The 17,032-nt window shown below is 39.8% G+C and overlaps 1 protein-coding gene across 1 annotated transcript in view; it reads right to left on the bottom strand.

Annotated features, from left to right (window-relative positions):
* Nucleotides 1-17,032, bottom strand: part of ERC2 (ELKS/RAB6-interacting/CAST family member 2) — a 674,422-nt gene that overhangs the window by 531,108 nt on the left and 126,282 nt on the right. Inside the window, exon 2 of the mRNA XM_040628134.1 lies at nucleotides 11,339-11,755. Within this exon, the coding sequence (XP_040484068.1) occupies nucleotides 11,339-11,755 (417 nt within the window). The remainder of the gene's footprint in view (nucleotides 1-11,338; nucleotides 11,756-17,032) is intronic.

Below are 17,032 nucleotides of genomic sequence, written 5' to 3'. Positions count from 1 at the left end.
TCCTTGAGTCCTCCCACATTTGTGCCTGTGAGGCAAGCAAGCAAAAAGCCAGCATGCAAAGATAACCACAGCCTAACAAAAAGGGGAAAACATATTGAGTTCTTCAAAGACATTTCATGTCTTCTGGAGAATCCTGTATCATCATGTGTCAGAAGTCCCCACTCAGCATAAGAATCCTCAAATCTCCACGAAACTCCTGTGATCCCTCTCCCTGTAACAGTTGCTCAAGAGGCAGCCTAAGAATATCCATTGAGGTTAGCACCTGGCAGGTTTTTCAGGCGTCTCAAGCTTCCAGTGTGGAATTGGCAAAGATCCAGTCATGTGCAACATTCTGTCTTTTAAAGCGACTAAAGCTTGAGTCCTTAAAACCATCTAAATCTTGACATGCATCATAAAAGTATTGCAACAGAGACTGTTGGCAAGAACACCACTGGGTATCATGAAGCCATGGTGGAATACCTACATTGTTATTTCCACTGTCTCAGGCACAATCAGGTTCTGCCTCTTCCTTGCTGGACTATGGACTATGACAGAAGGAAAAAGATCTTCACTGCCCTTTAAAAGAAAATCACCTTGGGGCGCCTGGGTGGCACAGCAGTTAAGCGTCTGCCTTCGGCTCAGGGCGTGATCCCGGCGTTCTGGGATCGAGCCCCACATCAGGCTCCTCTGCTGTGAGCCTGCTTCTTCCTCTCCCACTCCCCCTGCTTGTGTTCCCTCTCTCACTGGCTGTCTCTATCTCTGTCAAATTAATAAATAAAATCTTTAAAAAAAAATAAAAATAAAAATAAAAATAAAAGAAAATCACCTTGTAATGCATTCCTGTTTGGATGTGGATGGAAAAAGCAATGCTTTACAGCTCATTTGTCTGAACCAGAATTAATCTCCAGCATGCTAAAAAGTGCTCACAGGTGGTGAGGGAGCTCTTGATTCCAGGTTCAAGTGATTAAATCTAAAGAGATTTTCTTTTTAGCAACTATTTAGAGAAATATGTTTAAGTCTGGCCAAGAAATATAAAAAGAAAGTAGCACTAATAAACCCAAACGAAGCTAAGGTTAGAGAAGCAGCTAATCTCCATAAATAGGTTTCTGAGTGGGGGAGGTGTTGACTGTTGATAAAGCATTTCCTTTGTATATGATCACTGGACCCAATGTGTGGCACTTGAAGAACACAGAAACTCTGCCACTCATCAGTGGAATTCTCTGGGAAAACAGAACTTTCCTCCATTAATAACTTTTAAAAACATGCACTAATTCATGCTGACAGTCCAAATCCTCCCATCAAACTTCATTAAGTGATCAGGCTGAGTTCAAACATATACGCAGGATAAAAAGAAAAACTCAAATCTAGAGAAAATTGGGGAAGGGGAAAGGATAGTGAACAAAATCCTATAGTCTAAACTTAAAGTTTTAGGGTCAGGAAAAGAGGGTAAAACTAAACTTGGTGAAGTGGATCAAAAAATAAAGGTCTCAGTTGCATAAAAAGCCAAATATGAGTTCAGACTTTTTAGTGTGATATACATAAATACTTGCTGCTATTTTAATATTTGCCTTTACTTGAGATTTAGTAGGAATCTGCCTGAGGCAAGATTTTTTAATAGTAATAATAAAAATACTTAAAAGTACTTAGAGCAAAGCATGTGTGGTCATGATGTTTTAAAGGAGAGAAAGAAAAGGTAATTCTGAACATCTGTACTACATTTCCACACGATAAAACTACCACACTCCAAAATTATTCTGAAGTTTGGTGGAGCTGGGGAAGGGGTGGATAGCAGTTCATGTAGAGAAATGTTTATTGAAAAAACAGAAAGGGAGACTCTGAGGCCATTTTGGGGAAAGCAGGGACGACAACTTTTACCGTAAAATAGAACTGCTGATTAATGGTGAGAGTCCAGTAGACAAAAAGTGAAGTTATGTGTCTTCTCAGATCTATAATTATTACCTCCATAAATACTCCTGAGAATCAAACACCTTTTATTTTCACAAAGTCCAGCTTTCCCACGTGGTATCTAAGATCAGAACACCACCCCCAACTCCTCCCTTAGATTTATTTTCTAGGACTTGCCTAATTCTCAGCCCTACCTTTCTTGTGGGGGGGGGCAGGGGAGTCAGAGGTAGCTTCTCTCATTCTCTCTGTCACACACACACACATACACACACACCCCACTTCTGTTTCTTTTCCGACTCAAGCCCCCACCTCCCCTCAGCACATCTGTTTCCTAGTTCAATCCCCTGAAGGCAGTCTTTGGGTCAAGAATTATCATGACTGGGCTGCCCTTCCTCAGTAAAACAGAGTTTCAAGCAGGTGGGGCTGGGAATTACTCTATTTTGCCACAGCCACAGGCCGGCCACCAGAAGGATGTGTCAATCACTCTACACCAGCAGTTCACAACCTGTGTGATTTTGCCCCCCCCCCCCAAGCCCCCAGGAGACATTTTCCAATGTCTGGAGACATTTTTGGTTGTCACAACTGGGGGAAGGGGAAAGGTACTATTTGTACCTAGCGGATAGAAGCCCAGGGTACTGCTACACATCCTACAATGCACAGGACAGCCCCCACAACAAAGACACATCCTGTCCCAAATGCCAATAGTGCTGAGATTAAGAAACCCTGGGCTACACCAAGGAAGCAAAATTTCAAAAGCAGATATAGGGTCTTCCCCCAATACTACATATGCTCAAACAGCTGACAACCCAACCCCTCTGTTACCAGAACAGATCTTACTCCCTTAGAGGCTGAAGGAAGGGCAGAGAGTGGTAAGGGGATTTCTAGGTTGTCATCCTGCCCAGGCCCTGGCTTTACCTGATAAAGAATACTTTCCATAGGAAAACCTAGCAAATCTATGGTACATCAATGATTACTACATCTAACTATCTTTTAACACGATTTATATATACACAGTTTCTTTTTCAGGCCAGTTCCTTCAAAGCAGCCACAGACTTAAAAAAGCATTGTATAGGCCTAAAAAGTGTCAGTAAGCACAGGTATTTAAAAAAATATAAAAAAGAGGAGGATTTGGAAGCTGTGTTTTTACTAGGTCAGGAATTCCTGGTTCCTTAGGAGTTTGAATGGCAATCTCCATTTCTCTGGCATTTTAATAGGTTAGTGAATTCTTCCCACACAGTCCCTTTGTAACCCACAGGTTACCTCCCCAACACCCACCACTCCTGAAAGAGCTGCAGACTTTCATGATAACTGGCAATGCCCAAGGTGCTACAACTCTGGAGATGAAAATCACCAGCCTAATCATTATAAAGGAAATACGGGCAGAAACGACAGGAAAAAAAATATTGTCTCCTCATTTTAAAAAAATACTCAAAAGCTATACAAAAATAGTCAGATTTGATACTCTAAATATAACTAATTGCACGTATGCTTTTTACCAAACATCTTGATTCAAAAACTGTTTACTTATCTAATTCAGGAGTAACCACACTTTTTCTTAAAGGGCCAATTAGTAATAATTCAGGAGTAACCAAACTTTTTCTTAAAGGGCCAAGTAGTAAAAATTTTAGGCTTTGAGGGCCAGGAGGCAAAATCGAAAGAGGTTTTCTTTTTAGCGACTATTTATATATTATATACATATGTATATATATTTAGGATATTATATACTTACATAGCCATTTCAAATATAACCATCTAAAAAGGTAAAAACCATTCTTAGTTCCCAGGCCATAAAAAAACAGGTGGTAATAAGCCATGCTTGCCCCACAAGCATGTGCCCACTCTTGATCTAATTGAGTAGTAAGTCTTTATGTTTATTCTAAAGGCTCACTCATCTTTCCTTCTTTTTCCTTTTTCTATAAACCACTCATATATAATTATATCTTTCCTTTATTAAGGAGGTTTTGATTCCTTCTTCGTATAAGTCACAACTGCTTTAACTATAAGCCAATTGTAGGAATCACCCAGCAAGCATTCACATTGCCCTATTTAACCCTCTACCCAAAACACTTAAGACACTCTTAACATATATGCCAAACTGGAAACACAAATAAAGTTTTCCCTTTCACATCCAAGCCAGAGTGGGTGAGAAAGTAGATTTTGCTTTTCCAAAGTTTAGCCACCTAGAAGAACAATGAACTTGAAGAATTTATTGGAGGTTATAAATTATAAATAGAGTTTTAATGTCTCACACTGACATACAGAGAAACCCAAAATACCCAATGAAAACTAAATAAAAAGTAAAGTCAGTTTGGGGAAACATAGGCAATGAAATAATGACAGGGTTAAAAAATTGAAAAAGAAGGCTAACTTTGAACAGATAAAATGGGGAAGGTCCAGCTCTAAGCACCTCCTGTTTTTCCTCATTCTCTGTTCACAAAAATTCATCTATTTCCTAGGAATTCATGGAGGACCTACATGTATAGTACCATTCTTTGTATTTTAATCTAGTACTTTAACTTTCATGAGCGACAAATGGACTGAGGAGATCCAGCTGTGATGCTGCATTCTGCGTGGCACTGTTTAACCCTTCTACTGCTCAGTGACCTCATACATTGATTTATAGTCCTGGATTCAACAGGCCCTACAAGATGTAGCAAGAAAAAAAATCAGAGCCTTTTGCATTTTTTCCTGACCGAGAAAATATCCCTGAGGAAGAAGTCAGAAGACCAGAATTCTAATCTCTGCTCTAGTCAGGCATTATCCCTGGCAGTGTCAATGAGTGGTTAGGAACAGGTGCCTGAAATCAGCAGGCCTAAATTTGAATACCAGATTCATCACTACTTGCTCTAAGAAGCTGGACCAGACACATCACCCCCTTGTGTCATAGCTTCCTCATCTGAGAGCAGGAAACCACCACCCACCCCAGAGTATTGTTGAGAGGATTAAGTGGCACTCCCTGGAAATTGATTAGCAAAGGCTGATGCCCTTGAGTGCCCAGTAAATGTTATTTGTCATTACTTCTTAATCTCTCTGACCCTGTTTCCTCACAAGGTTACCAGGAGCATTAGAAGAAAGCATTAAAATAGTGTATTCTATGAACTATGAAGCCTCCTTCATATGTAAGGTATTAGCTGATGTTCCATCCAAGACAGGTAGGACCTCGGTATAACTGAGCTGTCTCAACTTCCCATTGCCACACTTCGTGACATACTGAAGTATCCACAGTCCTGGTACTTGGAGTACTTTCTTGCCACTAAGGTTTCATTTGTGGTGCATGGTTTTACCAAACGTGATAATAATAAATTAGGTCAGCTACCAAAAGAATATTTTTCAAAAAGCAGTCACACCCAGGGTAGAGCAAGAGGACAGGGAAATGAGAACAGTAATGACCGTCTCTCCCAGCATAACCATCTGACATTCTCCCCATCCCTATCACCTCCCCTCACCTCCCTCTAACCTGCCACTTTCTTTTCTCAGCAGGTTCCAAAATGCCTTGTGCCTAATGGCTCCCTGGGGCTCCACCAGTCTCTTTTACTGTAAAAAGCAATCAACGACACTCATTAAAATCAATATGGGGTAAAACCTGAACCATTTCAAATTAGCATGCAGTGTTCAAACTTTAAAGAATATATTAGAATTTAAAGACAAGGCAAATGATGCTAAACAGAAACAAGAATAGGTGCATTCCCTTTGTCATCAGAAATGTGTGGGTAAAAGTTATGAAATTCTGCTTTTGAAAGTATTGTTAATCAGGGTTCAAAAGGAGTGCTTTCCTATAAAGATGCTTCATTGGCATTCATCCTGTACAGAGTGCTTGGTGAAAATGGAACTCAGTGAGAACAAAGGGAATCTGTATCAAGTTGGCACCAGTCAGTGAAAATTCTATGTAATCTCAAAGGATATACCATAGTCAAAATGACATGCTTACTCAGAAAAGAGGCATGAAGGAGAAGTATGCAATCCTAAGGCCACCCACCTCTTAGACAACAGTAGGGGTGAGTGACAAGACAAACTTTGGAATGATCACACAAACTGGGGACTTGGTAGCCACAAATGATCAGGTGTGTGTGCAAACAACAGCAACAACATGACCAAGAGTCAGAAATGCCTTGTGCACTTGGGCAGAACTTCACAGTCATTTCCTCAACCATGTTCTCAACCCTGTTGGACAGCTCCACCAGGATTTCATCAAACTCAAGCCTAGCGTACTCCCGCTGGCCCACTATCCCACCACCTGTCTGCGCCCAGGCCCACAGAAGCTGTCTGCTCCTCACAGTTTCTATAATATATATGGGAAATAACTCTTGCAAGAGAGAGTATGTAAAATGTTATGTTAATGTGGTCACTCATGTTTAGGAATATTTTCTGTGATAAGCTTTGTTGGTACAAATAGAACGTTTAATCTGTAGAATCAGAATTAGAAATGCCTGCCTCAGCAAAATCATGGTTTAGCCAGCAGAACTGGAGACAAATTTTTGTTACAAAGAAAGAGGCCATATGGTTTTGAGATGGGGCACTATGGTAGAGTTTAAAAGTCTGGGCAACGATCATACAGTGGAGGTTTGAGCCATCGGTAAAAAGGTTTATGAGCTCAAGAACTTCTGGGTCACAGACTCTGCCTTGGTGGATCTCCCACCGGCCCAGGGACAACCTGAGTAAATAATGAGGAAAGAAAGAATTCATGTTGCTTTACCCTCCTCCTTCCTGCCCCAATCGCAGCATGGTGGAAAGCGCAAGCCCAGTCTCCTGAGTTAATAGCAACTGTGACCTCCAATGACTTGATTGCTCTTCAGCCCTTGCAACCAAAGATGGGCAAGCTGCCCAAAAGGATTAGCATAGGAATCAACAGACATGTCAGCAGAATATACACCCTTCCCTTCAAACACCCTACAGTGCAATGAGTCCAGAGACTCCTGACTCTCTTCTAAGGCCCAGACAAGAAAATATTGAGGAGAGTGAATATAGGAGGATCTGGCATATAAACCCACTTTTTCTTTAATGAAATCAATAGTATTTTGGGTACTTGATTACCAAAACCTTTACAGGAACAATATGTTCTGTGCAGAAAAAGCTAGAGAACAAGGTAAACTATTACCACATCCAATAATGTCTTATCAAATCAACCTGTATCCAAAAGTATCCCACGATACTAGTGAGTAATGCTGTGTTTCAGCCAACACTTTGGCTCACATTAGCACATCAGTTGTAGTTCTTGGGCAATGGTTTTGGTCTTCCAAATAAGTTGAGATCATAGTCTTTTTGTTGTTGTTTCCTGCCAGGCAAAGAAGTGGTTTCGCCCTCAGCCTTTTCCAGACCACCGAAAGATAACAAGACACTAAAGCAACCCAACCCTCCCCATGTGCAACTCCTGCCAACTCAAAATCTGCTCAAACAATAGGCTAAACAAGACCAGTATTCCAGGAGATGGGTTTTATATGAGGCCCAACACCTCTGCCTGAGAATGAATCATAAAACCACTAGCACTCCATTCTCCAGCATTACGCCATCTAGCCCCAAACTGGGTTGAACCATGCAAAATGAAAAAGAAATCAGGAACACACTGAACTTAAAACCTCAAGTACATTTTAAATCCTGTTTTAGATTCATTTAAATTAACAGAGGTCAGGCTACTTATTTATTCAAGCTGGGCTATTCTTACTGTTTTAATACCAAAAGCAGTCAGCCACATTTTTCCACTAAAAAGTAAAAAAAATACCCTGACAAAAGAACATTCTAAAACTCAGTAGAGAATATGGAAACATCTTACAATAAACTTTGCCTTCTAGAATAACTAATGAGGGAAATTACTCAGTTATTTGGCCATGGGAAATAACTATTTGTATATTTTTACATATTTTGCAGGTCACGAGTTAAAAGCAGCCTTTTTATTTTCTAGCAAAGCTTTTTCCCAAAGTGTTTTACCAAGAAAACCAGTGCAGCAAGACAAAAGCAAGTTAAATAAGCTTAAGAACCTTTGCCTTCCTGGGAAGGACTGATGCATACTTGCGTATTAAGGAGTCTGAGGAGTCCTACGGTAAACTGTGGAATCCAACATTTTCCCAAGTTCATTTGGCCCTGCAGGCCTTTTTCTCTCATAGCACATTATTAGCATCCCACAAAATGGCTGTTCTGCAGAGCACATTTTGGGAAAGATTCCTCTAGAAAAGGGATTTCATGAAATGGTTTAATGACTGAAACCACTGGGAAGCTAAGCAAGCTTAGTGTCACCTGTTCCTCAGTTCCTCCAGGTAAAATGGGCCAAATAATAGCACCTACCTCCCAGGCATGGGATGGAATAGTCTTCTGAGAGCTTCACATGGCCGGTTCCTTCTTGTCATTCGGGTCTCTGTTCACAGTATCACCCCCTCCAAGAGGTCTTCCCTGACCACCCAATATCAAGTTGGCCCCACCCACGTTACTAGTTCTTCATCCTCTTCTCTTCTTCATGATACTTCCCTGTTTACTATTAAATTATGTTTCACCCCCACAGAATACAAGCACAATGAAGTCAAACTTTATTAGTTATGATTGCTTTATCCCAAAACAGATGCTTAGTAAGTGCCATTGAATGGATGCATAACTGTATACGAGGTAGTTGTGAGAGTTAAATATGAATCAATGAAAAACATTCTTCGAAGTATCTGACACATAAGCACCTATCCAGATGCTGTTATGAAAACTTCTAATGAATGATAAGTGGTTAAGGCACTCATAATTCTTGCACTATTTAACTTGCCTCTTCTTGCTGTATTGTGGGTAAACATTTCATGACATTTACTCAGAGATATGTTGGTAAATGGGCTTTAGGGATGGGGTGGCAGGGGCGTAGGCCTTGGGGGTAGCATTTGCTGATTTCCATGGTGTAAATACTCCCACCGTGACTAATTTCATGTTATCAATGGTTTAAAAGCAGGCTCACAAAATTCCTGAAAATGTAACCAATGGCTGTCAGAAGCTAGTACAATCCTTCTCTTGGGGAACGTCCTTTCAGGCCTCCAAGTGTTTCTGTTAAGTTAAAAATGAGATTTTTTAATAGAGACACCTTTTCCACATGCACCCTCTTGATAGGCCAAGAAAAAGGCAATCCACCGACTTTCATCTGATGCTCAAGGAAACTAGCTGGATGTGTTGGGCTGAATTTTCTGCACCACTCTCTGTGGGCTCTCAGACTGATGGTTAAGGCCCTGAACATGGTCTATTTCCATGCCAGACCACTGTGAGGGCAAACTAATCTTGTAAAACACAAACTGAATTTTGTTTAAAGATTCATTTAAGTGGAGGCATCCACACAATAAAATCAAGGCACCTTTCTACTTAGTGCTACCAATGAGCAGAATCTAATAACAGAAAAAGAGTGACTCTGCCCTGACCACAAGACCCCAACATGAAGTCAAGGTCAATGCTGCAGATGGAGGTTTCTCTGGCATCACTGCCCTGCTGAACATCCAACATGATCCCTTGGCACCCAAAATAAAGCAGCAGCTTTTTTCAACTACGGCAATCTCTAGCCACAGTTCTAAGATAACACAACCAAAATTTCAAAGTCCACAGTTGCTTTACATGCAAGTGATTACTGCCAGTAGTTATTGCGTCTCTTCTGTAAACTAAATGTAAAATCTATGGAGTAAGGCAGGAAGAGATTAGTTTCTGCTCCACTCTATTCATTATCTATTGCTGTGTAACAAATTACCCCCAAATTCAACACACATTCATTATCTCACAGTTTCTGTGGGTCAGGAATTCAGGCACAGCTTAGTTGGGTCCTTTGCTTCACAGTGTCTCACAAAGCTGCAATCAAGGTGTCAGCCCAGGGCCTGTCATCTTATCTGAAGGTTACACTGGGAAAGGATCCACTTCCAAGCACACTAAGTGGTTGTTGGCAGTTTTCAGTTCTTTGTGGCTGTTTGAGTGAGCATCTCAGCTCCTCACTGGGTGTTGACTGGAGGCTACTCTCAGTCCCTTACTACGTGGGCCGCTTTCACATGGCAGCTTGCTTCATCAAAGCAGGCAAGCTGAGAACACAATGGAGTCTGCTAAAAAGATGGAAATGACAATCCTATACAACCTAATCATGGAAGTCACATTGGCATCCCATTACCTTCACCATATTCTATTGTTTAGAATCAAGTCAGTAGGTTCAGCCTACAGTCAAGGACATAGATTGACACAAGGGTATGATTTCCAAGAAATGTAAATCATTAGGGGCCATCTTAGAAGCCTAACCATGACATTCAGCCTCTTGGAATATGGATAGGCAGATCCAGTCCCAACAAAACATCTCTCTAAGCATCTCAATCCAAAACGAAGCCATGTGGTTTTCCCAAGCATGTTGTTAATGTCTCGTGAAAATAAAACAAGGGAGAATAAGCACAGAGGACATTAAGTTCGAAGACACAAAAGTCTGCTCAAATGTTCTAAGCAAATACAATCTATATCAGAGAAAACCCCTGGGAACATCTGCATCAGCAAGCCCCACCATGGAAGCCATGTTTTCTGAACAACCAAAAAAATGACTCACAAGAACTGCCCATCCGAAAAGGTATATAATGCCAAGAAATCTAATTTCGTCTGAAAGCAAATATCTTTTGGAATTTTTATTTATTGCCATAGAATATTTTTAAAATATACTTAATGCCATTTTATTGCTTCCTATTTTCTGTGAAACCTGTGTCTATCTCAGCATTTTGCCTACATGGTACTTTTGAGATCCACATCCACCATAGAGGCAAGGAACTGCTGTAAAAATTTTAAACCCTGGCCGTCACCCACATTTTTTCTAAGCTCTATCCAACTACATATCCTCAAATATCTGAGCATCCCAATATTCAATAGTGGTGGCAGGCCAGACAGCCTCTGAAAGACTTCAAATGATTCAATCCACTAAGTGCAAAACACATACTCAGAAAACCTGGGACAGTTTGTCCTAGACAAAAGAAAATGCAGACAAAGATTATCTTAAACCTAAATGTTCAAAATTGGTCTGCACATTTTACCATTCTTCCCAGAAATATCCATACGGTTTACTTTCTGCAAATGCTGCCCCAATTTAGCTATAAAAATATTTAGGTTCATTGTTTTGCTAATCACCTATTTGTTTTGCTCCTTTAGAGAGATGTATTTGACAAACATCTAAAGCTGAGTACTGTACTTAAAAAACCCTCAAACTAGGGCCATCTGTGGGAAAGCAATTGTAAACCACCTTAGAGTTGGCATGTGCTGCACACACTTGGACCCTGAATACGTGTCGAATAACAATGGAACATATGTGTAGTGAGCAGAGAAAAAACCTAATGCAAAATTTCAGTTTAAAGGTGATAAGCAGACAGGAAGATTATAAAACGGATGCCAGGAAATTTTGTTAAAGCTGCAGATATCTTTCAACCTGTGAAAATAACTTGGTAACATATTTTAACTTGTAAGGATGGCTCTGGGGAAATAGAGTGAATGTCCTTACCTCTCTAAGATGTATGTTTTCCTTCTCTTTCTGGTCTAAAATCACTTCTAAGTGGCTGACTTGAGACTCAGCCTCTGCCATCCGCCGTGTCCGCTCATTGTCATCCTCGAGACTTTTCGAAGGCAAACCTTTACTTTGCAACATCTCGAGAAGCTTTTTAATCGACTCGTCTCGGGCATTGAGGGTCTGCTTCTGTGTTTCAATTCTCAACTCCATTTCCTCCAAGGTCTTCCTTAAAAGGAACAGCTCCTTAGCTTGTCTGTCATGCTCAGCTTGGAGCCGCCGGAAGTTCTCCTCAGTCAGCTCAATGGTGAAGTGCTCAGCTCCACGGTTGCCACTCTCTTGCTGCAGGAGGTGATTGAGGTCTCTCTGGGTCCGAAGCTCATCCTGAAGGGCTTGGATTGTCAATTGCAGGTGCTGTGATGAGAAAGATGGAGCAGGAGAGGAGAAAGAAGGAGAAAAAGTCAATGGAAATGCCAAGCGCTATTTGTTACTACCACACTATGAAGATGGAATGTTAATCATGAGGTAGGTCCAGAGGGCCAGCCGTGAAGTCCTCCAGGGTGACTTCAGAAGCATGGGACAGCACATGGAGAAGGGGAAATTAATTCACGGATGCTTTCTGAATGTCTTAGGAGAAGAGAAATGTACACATACACAGAAACAATATATTAGTGTCAGTCACAAGGGAACTTATACATCTAGAGTTTTAATTGAGGAAGTGGAAAGGGTTAGAAGGGAAAGTCTCACAAACACACCTTTTTTACGCCCGCAATGCTCCAGACTCAGTATTCCTTGTTTCCTAAGGTGTTCTTTATTCTACTATTCATTATTTTCCGTGATAAATGCATTTCCATTTAAAAAAATGAAAATAATAGCATCCACTACAAGTAGACACAAACAAGGACTTTATTTTTTACAAATAAAGCTGTGAACAGGTTTAGTAAACAGGATTACTGCATCTGCAAGCAAAAGGGAACAAATGCAGACAGGGACAGACACAAACACACAAGGAGGTGAGGCTGTGCAGAGCAAAACAAACAAGCTGCAAAGAGTGGACAAACCTTGGTTCTTCTGGCATCCAGTAACTGAACAGCATGGGAAATGGAAAAAAAAAATGAAGCAAAAAATCAACACAAAGAAAAGTCCAGTGCAAGCAAAGGATATTTAACAGAAAGAATCAACATAAAGTACCTTCACAGAGAAGAAAAAAAAAGAAGAAAAAAGAAAAACAATTTCTTATTACAGCAAAGATCCAAAAGCTACACAAAATCTATAGCACTGCTGTTTGATAAATATGATCAAAAGAAAAAAAAAGAAGAAGAAGAAGAAAGTGAGGTTAATTCCATCTTTTGTTTTCCTAAATCACACTGACCCAGGAACCCAAAGTCTTCAGTATACTACCAGAGAAGAAAGCGCAACACTCCAGAAGTACCCACATATTATTCCAAGTCACCATTTTAACCAAAATCAGAGTGAAAACACCAAAGAAACAAAATAGCTACCGGTTATGAGAAAAGAAACAGTTGCACGAGGACAGTTGGTGAATTCCCCACAGGGCCAACCCTCAGGTTGGTCAGAATGGGCAGCCATAAGCTTGAAGGCATTTTAGTCCTACGAACAAACCAGGCCACTTCCAAATTCAATCACCAAACACATACTCCTGCCAGTAGACCAGACACAACGCTACACAAGGGAATCAAAATGAACACAAGGCATAGCGCCTGTACGCCATAAATAATACCATAAATACCATAAATAATACCATGTCTAAGTCATATAAATATTGGAGCAGTCTACATTTTGAAATCTTTCCGAATTCCTACAGCTGGCACCCAGAGGTGTTGAGATCTTTCTGAATGTGGTCTATGCCCAGAGATTAGCATTGAGTATTGCAACATTTTGATTAAACTATTTGTGGATCTATTTCATCTCTCCACTTAAGAACATCCATTGAGACATTCCCAGAGCACAAAGAACAAGTATTCTCTTTCTCATCCATGTGCCACAGTGCTTCACAGGACAGTGACTGGGAGTGAGCAACTGGTATGTATTTAATGATGGTAATCATGAATTTTTTAAGTAAAATTCACTCCTGTAAAGTGTAAAATTCAGTGGCTTTTTGTATATTCACAGAGCTGTGCAACCGTCCACACAATACATTTTAGAACATTTTCATCATTCCAAAAGAAGGTGCAGGATACAAAATTAATACAAAGAAATCTGTTGTGGGGCGCCTGGGTGGTTCAGTTGGTTAAGCATCTGACTCTTGATTTTGGCTCAGGTCATGATCTCAGGTTCGTGAGATCAAGCCCCACATCAGGCACAGCACTGGCAGTGGAGCTTGCTTAAGATTCTCTCTCTCTCTCTCCCTCTCCCCCCACAACCCTCCTTACTCTCTCTCTCTCTCTCCCCTCCCAAAAAGAAAGAAATCTGTTGCGTTTCTTTAGACTAATAATGAAATAGAAGAAAGAAAAATTAAGAAAACAATCCCATTTACAATTGCACGAAGAAGAATAAAATACCTAGGAATAAATTTAACCAAGGAAGTAAAAGATCTCTACACTGAAAACTATAAGACACTCATGAAAGAAACTGAAGACAACACAAACAAATAGAAAGATATTCCATGCCCATGGATTGGAAGAATTAATATTGTTTGTTTGTTTGTTTGTTTGTTTGTTTGTTTGTTTGTTTTAGAGAGGGATAGAGAGAATCTTAAGCAGGCTCCACACCCAGTGCGAGGCCCAACACAGGTCTCCATTTCACAACCCTGAGATCACAACCTAAGCCAAAATCAAGAGTTGGGCGCTTAATTGACTAAGCCACCCAGATGCCCCAGGATAAATATTGTTAAAATGTCCATTCTACCCAAAGCAATCTAGATTCAGTATAATCCCTATCAAAATATCAATGGTACCTTTTCTCAGAGCTAGAACAAATTTTTCTAAAATTTGTGTGGAATCACAAAAGACCCCAAATAGCCAAAGCAATCTTGAAAAAGATGAACAAAACTGGGAAGTATCACAATCCCAGATTTCAAGATATACTACAAAGCTATAGTAATCAAAATAATATGGTACTGGCTCAAAAATAGCTATATAGATTAACTGAACAGGATAGGGAGCTCAGAAATAAACCCATGCTTATATGGTCAACTAATCTTTGACAAAGGAGGCAAGAATTTAAAATGGGGAAAAGACAGACTCTTCAATAAGTGGTATTGGGAAAATGGGACTGCTACATGCAAAAGACTGAAATTGAAGAACCTCCATACTATTTCCCATAGTGGTTGCACCAATTTACATTCCCACCAACAGAGTAGAAGGGTTCCCTTTTCTCCATATCCTCAAAAACACTTGTTATTTTTTTCATCGTTTTGATAATAGCCAGTCTGACTGGTGTGAGGTGATATCTCAATATGGTTTTGATTTGCATTTCCCTGATAATCAGTGACATTGAGCATCTATCTTTTCATGTGCTATTGACCAGCTGTATGTCTTCTTCAGAAAAATGTTTACTCATGTCCTCTGCCCATTTTTTAATCAGGCTGTTTGGTTTTTTGCTAGTAATTTATGTAAGTTATTTATATATTTTGATATTAACCCCATATCAGATATATGATTTGCAAATATCTTCTCCCATGCAGTAGGTTGCCTTTTCATTTTGTTGCTGGTCTCTTTTGCTGTGCAAGAGCTTTTTATTGTGATGTAATCCCATTTGTTTATTTTAGCTTTTGTTGCCCTTACCTGAGGAGACTGACCAGAAAAATATTGTTAAGACTGATGTCTACCAGCTTATCGCCTATGTTTTCTTCTAAGAGTTTTATTATTTTAGGCCTTACACTCAAGTCTTTGGTCCTTTTTGAATTTATTTTTATATTTGTATAAGATAGTAGTCTAGCTTCACTCTGGCATGTAGCTGTCCAGTTTTCCCAACATCATTTATTGAAGACTATCTCTTCCCCATTTTATATTCTTGCCCCCTTTGGAATAGATTAGCTGACCATATATGTGTGGGTTTATTTCTGGACTCTGCTCTATTCTATTAATCTATGTGTCTGTTTCCATGTCAGTACCATATAGTTTTGATTACTATAGCTTTGCAGTATAGTTTGAAATCAGGAAGTACGATACCTCCAGCTTTGTTCTTTCTCAAGACTGTTTTGGCTATTTGGGGTCTTCTGTGGTTCCACACAAATTTCAGCATTTTTGTTCTAGTTCTGTGAAAAATGCCACTGGTATTGTGATGGAGATTGCACTGACTCTGTAAATTGCTTTGGGTATGGACATTTGAACAATATTAATTTAACAATATTAATTTCTCCAATCCGTGATCATGGTGTATCTTTCCATTTGCTGGTGTCATCTGAAATACCTTTCATCAATGTCTTAACAGTTTTCAGAGTACAGGAGTTTCACCTCCTTGATTAAATTTATTTCTAGGTATTTTATTATTTTTGAAGCAATTATAAATGGAATTATTCTCTTAATTTCTCTTTCTGATGGATTATTAGTATATAGAAGAGCAACTGATTTCTGCATGTTAATTGTGTATCCTGCAACTTTACTGAATTCATTTGTTCTAATAAGTTTTTCCTTTTTTGTATATAATATCATGTCATCTGCAAATGGTGACAGTTCTACCTCCTCCTTACCAATTTGAATGCCTTTTATTTCTTTTTCTTGCCTAACTACTGTGGCTAGGAGTTGTAATAATATGTTGAATAAAAGTGGCAAGAGTGGGCATCCTTGCATAAGCCCTGACAAGTGTTTTCTTTCTTTTTTGCAATGAAAGTACCTGACTTAAGATTTGATTGCCAAGGCATCCACTTTAAAGAAGTAACCACTTCAATTGATGTCTACCTCGAATAAACACATTATCAACCACATGACTAGATAAAGAGACTCCCTGGCCAAACTGAGGCTCCTTTATTTTAAAGATCTTGGTTGATTTCAATCACTGACCTTTTGAGCCACTTGTTTTTTCTCTTCCCACACTTCAAATCTCCCCTCTTATGTTTTAAATTCACCAATAAAGAAGGAGCCCACAAAACCCTAGGCCCCCATCCTTGACCCCAATAAAAGCAAAACTAGGCCTATGCACTCTCTACCCATGACCATACTGTAGGGCCCCAGCTCTGCTGTGCAATTTCCAGGTTCTTTAAATGACAAACCTCTATTTTTTTCAAAGTTTCTTGATGGTTATTGCTGAAGGGCATATTGCAATCATACAAAGAACCACAAGGGCTAATCCAACCACAATACTGGCTATTGATAGACTGAGACCAGCATAAAAACAGATTTATGAGATGATCTAGGCTTATTTGGAAACAAACATGAATTGGGATGATCAGACTGGAAATCATCCTTTCTGAGAGTGACCAAAACTGACTGGTTTTCTTATGTGGTTCATAGATTGGCCAAAAGGGAATTCCAAGGAAAAACTGCCAAAATGTTTTGAGCAGAGACAGCAACATTGGAAGACAACTCTGTAAGGAGTCTGCCCCTTTGGATGGGCAAGTTGCCTATCACCCTGATCCTGTTTCCACACCTGCAAAATGGGGACAATCATAATGCTTATCTCACAGAGTTCCTGTGAGGAATAACTAAGATAATGCATCAAGGGCCATGTCTGAGAGTGAAGGAAGAGAGGAAGTTTGGTAGAAAGGAAGGAAGAAGGAAAGAAAGTATA

This window comes from Ursus maritimus, unplaced genomic scaffold, assembly GCF_017311325.1.
Source record: "Ursus maritimus isolate PB19 unplaced genomic scaffold, ASM1731132v1 scaffold_14, whole genome shotgun sequence".
Classification (NCBI taxonomy): Eukaryota; Metazoa; Chordata; class Mammalia; order Carnivora; family Ursidae; genus Ursus; species Ursus maritimus.
The sequence above is the reverse complement of the archived record's forward strand: the minus strand, read 5'-3'. Positions and strand labels throughout refer to the sequence as shown.